General features: G+C 40.4%; 1 protein-coding gene across 1 annotated transcript in view; it reads left to right on the top strand.

The window, feature by feature from the left end:
• RIN2 (Ras and Rab interactor 2) overlaps positions 1-10,432 on the top strand; it is a 188,115-nt gene extending 177,683 nt beyond the window's left edge. Inside the window, exons 12-13 of the mRNA XM_007948218.2 lie at positions 6,951-7,114; positions 10,109-10,432. Coding sequence (XP_007946409.1) covers positions 6,951-7,114; positions 10,109-10,432 — 488 coding nt within the window. The remainder of the gene's footprint in view (positions 1-6,950; positions 7,115-10,108) is intronic.
• Positions 10,433-10,812: the final 380 nt, after the last annotated feature.

Genomic DNA, 10,812 nt, shown 5'->3' with positions numbered 1-10,812 from the left:
TCTCTAAGATAAATACCTAGTAATGGGATTGCTGGGTCAAATGGTATCTCCAATTCGAGCTTTCTAAGGAATTGTCATACTGTTTTCCATTGTGGTTGTATCACTTCACAGTCCCACTAGCAGTATATGAGAGTCCCAGTCTCTCCACATCCCCACCAGCATTTGTTATTTTCTGTCTCATTGAACCTTACCATTAGTGCTTGGGTGAGATGGTATCTCGTTGTATTGATTTGCATCTCTCTGATGGCCAGTGATCATGAGCACCTCTTCATGTATTTGCTGGCCACCTGAATATTCTCCTTAGTGAAGTGTCTATTCATGTCTTCTGCCCATTTTCAGTTGGATTGTTAATCCCTTTGCTGTTGAGGCATTGGAGTTTTCTATAAATCTTAAAGATAAGTGCCTTGCCAGATATGTAATTATCAACAAGTATGAATTTGGTGCTGTCATTTTGTTATGTGCATTTTCATGGTGTTGATTTCTTTGTTCCGTATAATTTTCTGTGCTGAGTTCGTTTTGTTTATGAATCACGTTATCATGTCCTTCGTTGCTGTTGATTTAGTATTTGCTAAATATTTGTGCTGGTCCTCTTTTTCATTTTGATGTGAAGGTTTATCATTTTTCTTTGAGGTTACCCTGTGATTTATAGTTTTCTTCCCAAGTTTAGAACAGTCAGTTTTACCTTGTAGTTGTCTTGACTTCCCTACCATTTAGAAGTTCTGTAACTACACAATTTTTTCCCTCTTTTTGGTTTGGGGTTGTCGTCATTTGTCAATTGATGGCACTGGTTCCCTGTTTACAATCTTGTAGGCTTATTTACTTTGGGTACTTCTCTAACTGGATTGGTTTCTGGGTTATGTCATCATGTGTGTTAATGGTTAGTTGTTGGTGGTGGTTCTTGGTTCTCTGTACAAAAAACTCCCTTTAGCATCTCTTGTAAGGTTGGTCTGGTTTTAATAAATTCTTTTAATTTTTGCTTATCTGGAAATGTACTAATTTCACCATCATATTTGAGGGACAATTTTGCCGGGTATATTTTTCTCTTTCAAGGTTTTATATATACCATCCCATTGTCTTCTCAGCTGCATGGTTTCTGCCAAGAAATCTGAGCTTATTCCTATTGGTTGCCCCTTGTAGGTAACTTTTCGTTTTTCCCATGCTGCTTTCAGGATTCTTTTTTTTCTTTGGTATTGCTGAGTTTGATAGTGATATGTCTTGGTGATTTTCTTTTGGGATCTATCCTGTTTGGGATTCGTTGGACATCTTGAATGGATATATTCTCATCTTTCATCATACCAGGAAAATTCTCTTCCATTAAATCTTTGACAATTTTTTCTGTGGTTTTATTTGTCTCTTCCTGTTCTGGAATTCCAGTTATACTCAGGTTATTCCTTTTGATAGTATTCCACATGAACCTTAGGCTTTCTTCATTTTGTTTTGATCTTTTTTCTGATTGTTCCCTTTCCCTTAAAGAAGTATTGAGGTATTTGCCTTCAGTCTCACTAATTCTGTCTTCCATTGATTCAATTCTAGTCCTTTGCCCAATGTGTTATCTAGTTCTGAAAATTAGTATTAATCTTCTGGATTTCTGTGTGTAGATTTTGTATCATTTCTAATTCTTCATTTATTTTGTCATTTTGTTCTTGTATTATCTTTTGAAATTGTTGTAGGCTTTTCTCCTCAATTTTGTCAGAGTTTTCTTTGATCTGTCTCTCAATCCATTGAAGGTACCTTAATATAATTCTTTTGAATTCCTTATCAGGAATTCAAATACTGCATCTTCCTCAGGGATGTGTTTTGGGTCTGTATCCTGGTCCCTTGTTTCTCCTGCTTTATCTTGTTTCTTTGTGTGCAATGTGATGCTCTGTTGTCTCCAAGGCATTGTGACATTTTTGTGTTTATATTTAATTGGTGATTATGTATTGGAGTGACTTGCCCACGATTTTCATTTTCTTTGTTTTGTTTGTATGTTATCTGTGTAAGCAGGGTACTATGCTGTGCTCCTCTGTTCACTAGTTGGCAGCACTTATACACTCACCACCTGTCTCCTTTCCCATTGTCAGCCTCCATACGTCCCTGCCATCCTTGGCAAACAGAACCTATTCTTAGGTCCCTGGAATCGAAATAAGAATGCTATCACTTTAAAATCCAGAATTGCCACCGCTTGTATTCAAAATGTCTGTGCCCTCGGTCACTTTAAATATCCAAAATGGCTGTCGCTTGTAAACATTCAAAATGGCTGTGTCCCCAGTCACTTTAAATATCCAAAATGGCTGCCACATGTGAACAATCAAAATGGCTACACCCTCCAGACTGCCAAAAGTCCACAGCTCAAGTTGTCTCCTTCTTGCTGTTTCCCTTCCTAGTCATAGGCCACCAGCGCAATTGTCCCTGCAGCCCTTGGTGACCAGGGCTGATCTTTAGGTCAGTTCTCAGGTCCCAACACCACTTGGAAATATTCAGGCTGTTGGTCCCATCAGAGTAGCTGACAGTCCACTGCTCTGACCATCTCTGTACTCACTGTTTTATTCAGGTTTTTCCACTAGTTGGTGCCTAATCCACTTCTGTATACTTCCTTTCAAAGCTCAGGGCTCCAGTATTATCTTCTGTATCTCTTTCAGTTGGTTTCTCTTTTCTTTCTTGAAAAGGGTCTGTGTAGCTTGTCTGCCTATTCCTCCATCTTACCAGAAGTCATGCTACTCCCATTTATTTATTTTGTATTTTGCTGTTCGTGCTTTTGTTATTATATTACATTATTAATTGTTAAAAGCTAGACCTGACAGCATTGCCCTTGTATTTTCTTCTAAGAATCTCATGATTTTATTTTCACACTTAGTTCTTAATCCATTTTGAATTTGTTTTTGTGTATAGATGAGACATGGATCCTATTTCATTTTTCTGCATGTGGAAATCCAATTTTCCCATCACCATTTGTTGAAAAGACTCTACTTTCTCCATCAAGTGGACTTAGCACCCTTGTCAATAATCAGTTGACCATAGATACATGGGTTTATTTCTGAACTCTCAATTCTGTTCCATCAGTTTCTCTATTATTATACCAATACCAGGCTATTTTGATAGCAATATAATATGTTTCAAGTCAGGAAGTGTGAGTTCTCCTGCTTTGTTCTTCTCTTTTGGCATTGTTTTATCTGTCTGGGACCTCTTGCCATTCTATGTAAAGTTGAGATTGGTTTTTCCATTTCTGTAAAGAAGTCTGTCTATTCGAATTGTAATCAGGATTGCATTGACTGTATAGATCACTTTAGATAGTATTGATATCTTAACAGTATTTAGTCTTTCATTCCGTGAACATGGAGCATTTTTCCATTTACTTAAATTTTCTTTAATCTCTTTCAGCAGTGTTTATAATTTTCATTGTGTCGTTAACTCTTTTATATCCCCTGGTTAAATTTATTCCTAGGTGTTTTATTCTCTTAGATATTATTATAAATGGAATTGATTCTTTAATTTCCCTTTCAGATTTCTCATTGTTGGTGTATAGAAACATATCTGATTTTTGTTTCTTGACTTTGTAGCCTATGTTGTTGTTGTTATTGTTATGTACCATCAAGTCGGCCTCGACTCATAGCAGCACTCCTCCTTGGGTTTCCAAAACAGTATCACTGTAGAAGTAGGATTGCCCAACCTTCCTTCCAAGGAGTGGCTGGTGGGTTTGAGCTGCCAGCCTTCTGGTTAGCAGTCAAGTGCCTTAGGCACTATGCCATCAGAGCTCCTGACCCTATAATTTTCCTAAATTCCTCTATTAGTTCTAGAAGTTTTCTGGTGACCTCTCTGGAATTTTCTGTATATAGGGTCATATCATCCACAAATAGAGATAATTTTGGTTCTTCTTTCCCAATCTGGATACTTTTCATTTCTTTTCCTTATCTTAGTACTCTGGCCAGGACTTTTAATACAATATTGAATAGAAGTGGTGGGAGTGGGCACACTTGTCTTGTTCCTAATTTCAAGGGAAAACCTCTTAGTCTTTCTCCATTAAGTATAATGTTGACTGTTGGCTTTTAATATATGCCCTGAATCATACTGAGGAATTTCTCATCTAATCTTCTTGAGGGTTTTCATTAAGAAAGGTATGAGATTTATCAAATGCTTTTTCTGTATCCATAGAGATTATTTTGTGATTCTTTTCCTTTGTTCTATTGATGTGGTATCTTATTGACTGATTTTCTAACGTTAAACCATCCCTGCATTCCTAGAATTAATTCCACTTGGTCATGCTGTATGGCTCTTTTAATTATGCTATTGGATTCTGTTCACTCATATTTTGTTGAGAATTTTTGCATCTATATTCATAAAGGCTGTAGTTTTCTTGTGGTGTCTTTGTCTAGCTTTGGTATCAAGATAATACTGACTTAATAAAAAGAGTTAGGGAATATTTTTTCCTCTGGTGGCGTAGTGCCTAAGGCATTTGACTGCTAACCAGAAGGCTGACAGTTCAAACCCACCAGCTACTCCTCAGAAACAAGGTTGGGCAACCTACTTCTGTAGTGATACCACCTTGGAAACCCAAGGAGGGATTGCTATGAGTCAGACCTGACTCCACGGCAGTGAGTTTTGTTCTTTTTTTTTTTTTTTTATTTTTGTTGATTTTTTTTTTTTTTTTTTGGTTCTATTTTTTTGAAGAGTTAGGACAGCATTGGTGTCAATTCTTCTCTAAATGTTTAGTAGAATTCCCCAGTTAAGACATCTGGTCCAGGATTTATTTTTTGTTGGTAGGTTTTTGATCACTGATTAAATCTCTTCACTTGTTGTGGATCTGTTGAGACTTTCTTGCATCAATTTGTTGGAGCCTGCTTTCACTTAATTATGTCTTTAGCTTCTTGGTCTCCATCCTCAGGAGAGCAGGCATGCCAGAAGGGTTGGCTGTTGTTAGAGAACAAGGCTGCACATCATCTAACTGAAGCAATGCAGACCAGGGGAAGAGGCTGCTAAGCAGTAAAGACATGATGCAGTTCTAATCCTTCTGTAGCCAACCCAAAGCCCTCTTTGGTTTGTAGGCCAGTAACTTACATCTCTGTTATGCTGTTTAAGCAGGTATTTTCTTTTACGGAAAGGGCATCATGCAAGCATTTCTTTTAAGTGCATGGCTCTTATGGTAAGGTTATGGTTTTTGCTGAAATTTAAAACCTTGCTCTAATTGCATCCATATGTTTCAAAGTGTGGTACAAATTTTGCTTCTGTCATTTTGAGTTTTCTTCTTAGTGCCCTGAACAGATCAGAGCTATGGAGACTAAAATTTTATTTCAAGAGGAAACCCTTCTCTCTTGGTTGTAACAATCTTTCCAAGTTTCAGTTCAAATACTGACACCTCCATGGTCTTGAATACTTAAATCCATACTGATTTCTCCTGAAATGTAGCTTTAAATTTTCTGCTACTCAATTTCACACTCAATTGCATGCTGATTTCTTCATGGGACAAATTTTCAGTAAAGATCAACAACTCAAAACTCCATGTAGGCATCCAGTGAGGAGCTCCCAGTGAGGTGGTGGGACAGGAAAACTATTAAAATATGTCTAAATAACAACCATGACATATATCATAAATATGCCGGAAGTGTTCTGCTTATGGTGGTCTAAGTTAAGCTGCAGTAACAAATAACCCCCTAATCTCAATAACGTGAAAATAATAAAGATGTTTTTCTCTCTCAAGTTGCCTGCCCCTTGTGAGTTAGAAAGGGGCTATTTATTTTCAGGACCCAGCTGGGGAACAGTGTTTGTCTTGCATGTTTCCAGATGTTGAACAGACAGTTTTGCAGGGTCTTGCATTAGCAATTAAATATTTTGCCCATGAAAATGAAACTGTTGCACAAAATTTATTTAAACACAACTATTTATCTCTGGATGAATAAATCACCAATGCCTATTTTATTTAATATAACTATAAACTGGAACACAGGCTCTCAGATTCTATTTCCTCTAAACTCATCCTGCTCTCTACTTGTTTGGGGCTCGGTGGAGATTCAGTAGGTCATTTGACAAAGAATGTCTCTAAATTTAAAATGTGCTTTACCATTTATGGGCTATTAAATAAACATTTGGAGTAACCCTTCAAGATCCTCTAGCAAAGAGCTTACATGTTCCTTCATAGGCACCTAATTATTTTTTAGGACAAAATTATAAACAAATCTATGTGCACCTCATAGTATTGTGACTCTGTAACACCCCCTTAGAACACAAGGAATCATTTCTTATTTCACCATCCAAGGGACATCACATCACTTGCTTTTCCTTGTAATTATTTTTTAAGAACCTACATAGGAGCTCTGGTGGTGTAGTGCCCAAGGCATTTGACTGCTAACCAGAAGGCTGGCAGTTCAAACCCACCAGCCACTCCTCAGAAGGAAAGTTGGGCAATCTACTTCCGTAGTGATACCAAGGAGCTCTTGTAGCATAGTGCCTAAGGCATTTGACTGCTAACCAGAAGGCTGGCGGTTCAAACACACCAGCCACTCCTTGGAAGGAAGGTTGGGCAATCTACTTCCGTAGTGATACCACCTCAGAAGCCCAAGAAGGGGTTGCTATGAGTTGGGACCGACTCGACGGCACATAACAACAACAACATGTTATATTAGTTCCAAAGTGAGAGTTAGGGAAGAAAGAGAGAGGACTTATTTTAAATTACCCATATTTTTTGAACACACTGCTGCAGTTCTTTCAAAGTTCAGAGTTTACCTAAAATTTAGAAAATATTAATTCCTAAAACAAAAGCCCAACAACCACTGGAGCCAGTAGATCTGTTGGCTTCTGTATTGGACAAATGAATGAATGAATGGTGTACTTTTCTCTGTGTGTTTTTGTGATCCCACAAGGAAATGCTTGTGAAAGAGATGGAGAAAATAGAAATCATAGCCATTCATTGTGGGGCTACACTAACTATAATCACCAGGGTGTGAAACTCAGACAACTTGCTCTTTCTGCCCTCCCAGGAGGCTATTACTTGACAAGTGCCTATGGAGCGCTTTCTCTGATAAAGAATTTCCAGGAAGAACAAGCTGCGCAGCTGCTCAGCTCTGAGACAAGAGACACCCTGCGGCAGTGGCACAAACGGAGAACCACCAACCGGACCATCCCTTCTGTGGATGACTTTCAGGTACAGAGATAGAAGACAGGGGTGCCCACCCTGCTTCCTTTTAACCCAAAGTTGGCTCACACAGCAGAACACAGGATCCCCCCACGTTCCCCTTTGTGGAGTCATCCCGTGGAAAGGGGATATTTTAAATCACCCTCTGACCTTGTTGTTTCACTTCCCTGTTTTAAAAATATGGGTTTGGCCCAAATTTTGCTGCCCTTAAAAAAAAAAAAAAAAAAAGCGGTCAAATTCAGGCAGGATTCCACCCATAAGGTCCAGCGTGGATGCAGAGCACCTGGGCAGGGAGGAAGTCACAAAAACAAAGGAAGCACTTGGCACTGGAAATTTCATTCCATCAAGAGAGGACATATGTGAAGGAGACTGGTTGAGTGGCGGCAGCAGAAACTTTGTGCTGCCATCATGTTAGGCTCTTTGAGAAGAGGGAGAGGTGCAAGGATGACTTCCCCTCTCTCCTCTGGTAGCATAGTGGCTAAGACACTTGCCTGCTAACCAGACGGCTGGCGGCTCAAACCCACCAGCCACTCCTCGGAAGGAAGGTTGAGCAATCCTACTTCCGTAGTGATACTGCCTCGGAAACCCAAGGAGGGGTCGCTATGAGTCGGGCTTGACTCGACAGCACATAACAACAACAACAACAACCACAAGGAGACCCCAGAATCACAGCAGCTTTGGCAGTGGTCAGGGCTTGGAATTTGAGTGGGAGCCAAGTCCTGTTTAGGTCTCCAGACCGGGATTTTTCATGACCAGACCCTAAGCTGGTGGCCAGGAATGTGGAATTTCCAAAGAGGTTATTTCTCCAAGAGGAGTGACAGGTTAGAGATCTTTATCAAGCACAACAAATCCTGTTTGCTTATACTCTATAAAATTAAGAGTAAGTCGGCACATGTCTTCAGACAATGTTTTGAAGGTTTTATATCATACTGTAATGCCTGCCTGTGCTTTGTTGTGTATGCCATGTGGTTGTACTTCAGTCAGGGACTTGCAACATGTGGTGGCTTGTCTCCCTGTGCAGGCTCATCTGCCTTACCCTTTTCGCCTTCCCAATGCTCTGAAAATAATCAAAAGGTACATTCAATTCATAATCAGCCCATCTTTGTTTGAATGGTAAGATCAGCAAAGTCTTCATCAAGACTGCCTTATTCTCAGAAATTCCTTCCCAGGTACACAGATATAGAAAGCAAGAAAGTATACTGTGTGCCTCCTCTCCTGGGTTTAAGACAGTCCTGTGTTAAGTAATTTAGCAGACACAGACCCTTGAAGTATGATCCTATTAGCTCTCTGGGGTAGGGGGCAGTGGGATCGTGTTCCTGAGGCCATAGACCTTTTGAGGAGAAGAAGATAGAAAAAGAGAAAAGCTTTTTTCCATCTCACCACCTCTTTCCATCTGAAGTTTAGACACCACAGAGCCACTTATTTCTGTCCAACTCCCCCACCCATAATCCTCCCATCCACCCACTGACCTTGCCCACCATGGAGATGCACCTTCAGACTATAAACAAAAAGGAGTTTTCTGCACTCAGCTTGGGTATAAAAGTAAAAACTCAGACACAAAGCTACATTTAGGACTCTTAAATCAGGGGTCAGAGACAATAATGCTTTCTTGCATTGGAAGAGGCAACAGGCCATAGTGACATAGACAGTGGATCGTGGTTCTGCCACTTACTAGCTATGTGACTTTTGGCAAGTTACTAATCTCTCTGGGCCTGCATTTCTTCACTGATCAAAGATATATACTGTATCCTTCACAGAGTTCTCATCAGGATTAAATACATAGACAGTGCATAGGCCAATCATGGGGTGGAGGTACTATGCAGCAGGGAGCACACTAAAGTGTTGAAACTCAAGAGTCTGTGCACCTCTCACTAGCTCACTTCTAAGCATATGCCCTCAATAGAACAGTACATGAGGCATAGCTCTTGTGTGCAGAGTGTACCATCCTTCCCCAAGAGCTTTCCCTTGGACCCCAACTGACCACATGGGAGCCTGGGCAGAGAGCAGCGCCTCCCTCACTCTTGAGGAGGGTGCCAGACTTGTCATGAGAAAAAAAGGTTATTGGGTTTTTAATCTAAAATTCAAATTTAACTGGGTGTCCTATATTTTATCTGTTAACCCTATCTTAAGTAAATGGAGATTGAAGAAGTTGAAACAAGTTATCCAGGGTCATAAAATCTAGGAGAGTACAAGTGTAGGTACAAGTTTAAGATTCTTTGAACCTAGTCTGAGACTTGTGTATGTGAGTGTGTGTGTGTGTGTGTGTGTGTGACATCACAGGTTTATTCTCTTTCATGACAGCACACACCCTACACTATTCACAGTGCCAGCCTGCAGACATCTCCTTCTGCTTCCCAGCAACACCACTTTGCACTTAATCAGCTCCATCTCCAAAGCCTTTGAACAGAATCAAAATCCTCCTCCCAACTTTTCCAACATTATATTGCCATTTGGGAAGGCAAAAAAATGGTCAAATATTAGTGGTTCAACCTCATATTATTGTCTTTGCTTAGGCTTCATACAAAAGCATGCCAAAAAAAGATACATGCTGTTGTGGCTACATATGTTAAATGACTCTGGGTTCAGTCGCTTCAGCTACTTGGTTTTTTGTTTTTTTTTTCAAGCTGGACAGTGTTCAGCCTTTAAAGTGTTAGGCAGAAATGAATGAAACTAGCATTGGATCTGGTTCGCACTGTTAACCAGAAATTTCTTAACCCATCTTTATGATTTGAACCAAGGCCAAATGGATTTTATGCTTTTTGTATGTGTAATGAATTGATAGTTGGCAGATCAGTCTACGTAGTTGTCCTCCCCATTGTCCACATTAAGACCAGTCCCTTTCTCTTATAATTCAAGTCCTCATGGCCTTGCCTTGATGGTGAGCTTTGAGGAGGCTCAGGTTACACCTTTCATTGCATCTCAGCACACCTATTTACTCGTCCCTCTGGATCTCTGGAAACCTCTCCTGAAATGGTCTCCAATGTCTCTTTTTCCACTTTGCAGAATTATCTCCGAGTTGCATTCCAGGAGGTCAATAGTGGTTGCACAGGAAAGACTCTCTTGGTAAGACCTTACATCACCACTGAGGATGTGTGCCAGCTCTGTGCTGAGAAGTTCAAGGTCGGGGACCCTGAGAAGTACAGCCTGTTTCTCTTCGTTGATGAAACTTGGCAGCAGCTAGCAGAGGACACATACCCTCAAAAAATCAAAGCTGAGCTGCACAGCCGGCCACAGCCCCACATCTTCCACTTTGTGTACAAGCGTATCAAGAATGACCCTTATGGTGTCATCTTCCAGAATGGTGAAGAAGACCTCCCCACCTCCTAGAAGACATGACTGCCCATCAGTGCAACCAAGGCGGGTTAGGAGTGTTGCCTTCTGGCTTCCATGTGTTTGGGCTTGAAAAGCAATTACCCCTTTGGAGACTTCATGGCTCAGTGACTATGCCATGCAAGGGCAGCCAAGGGTATTTGCAGGCACATTGCCCACCTAAGGCTCATGAAGCAGTATAATTCTCCCTTCTGAGAGAGAATTGCATTTGATGGTTCTTATGTCCTGAGATTGTTTGCTACCTACCCCTAGCCAGGTTCTGTGTTAGCTTAGATGTACATACATGTGCTGAATAAACGTAAGGTACAAGCTCTTCTCTTGACCTCACCAGCAGGTGTTTGACAAGACTGTCCGATGCAGTGCATCAGGTACTTCTC

Source organism: Orycteropus afer, unplaced genomic scaffold (genome assembly GCF_000298275.1).
Source record: "Orycteropus afer afer isolate SDZICR_OR568_19922 unplaced genomic scaffold, OryAfe1.0 scaffold00208, whole genome shotgun sequence".
NCBI classification, from domain to species: domain Eukaryota; kingdom Metazoa; phylum Chordata; class Mammalia; order Tubulidentata; family Orycteropodidae; genus Orycteropus; species Orycteropus afer.
This window is presented reverse-complemented; position numbering and strand designations above follow the sequence as displayed.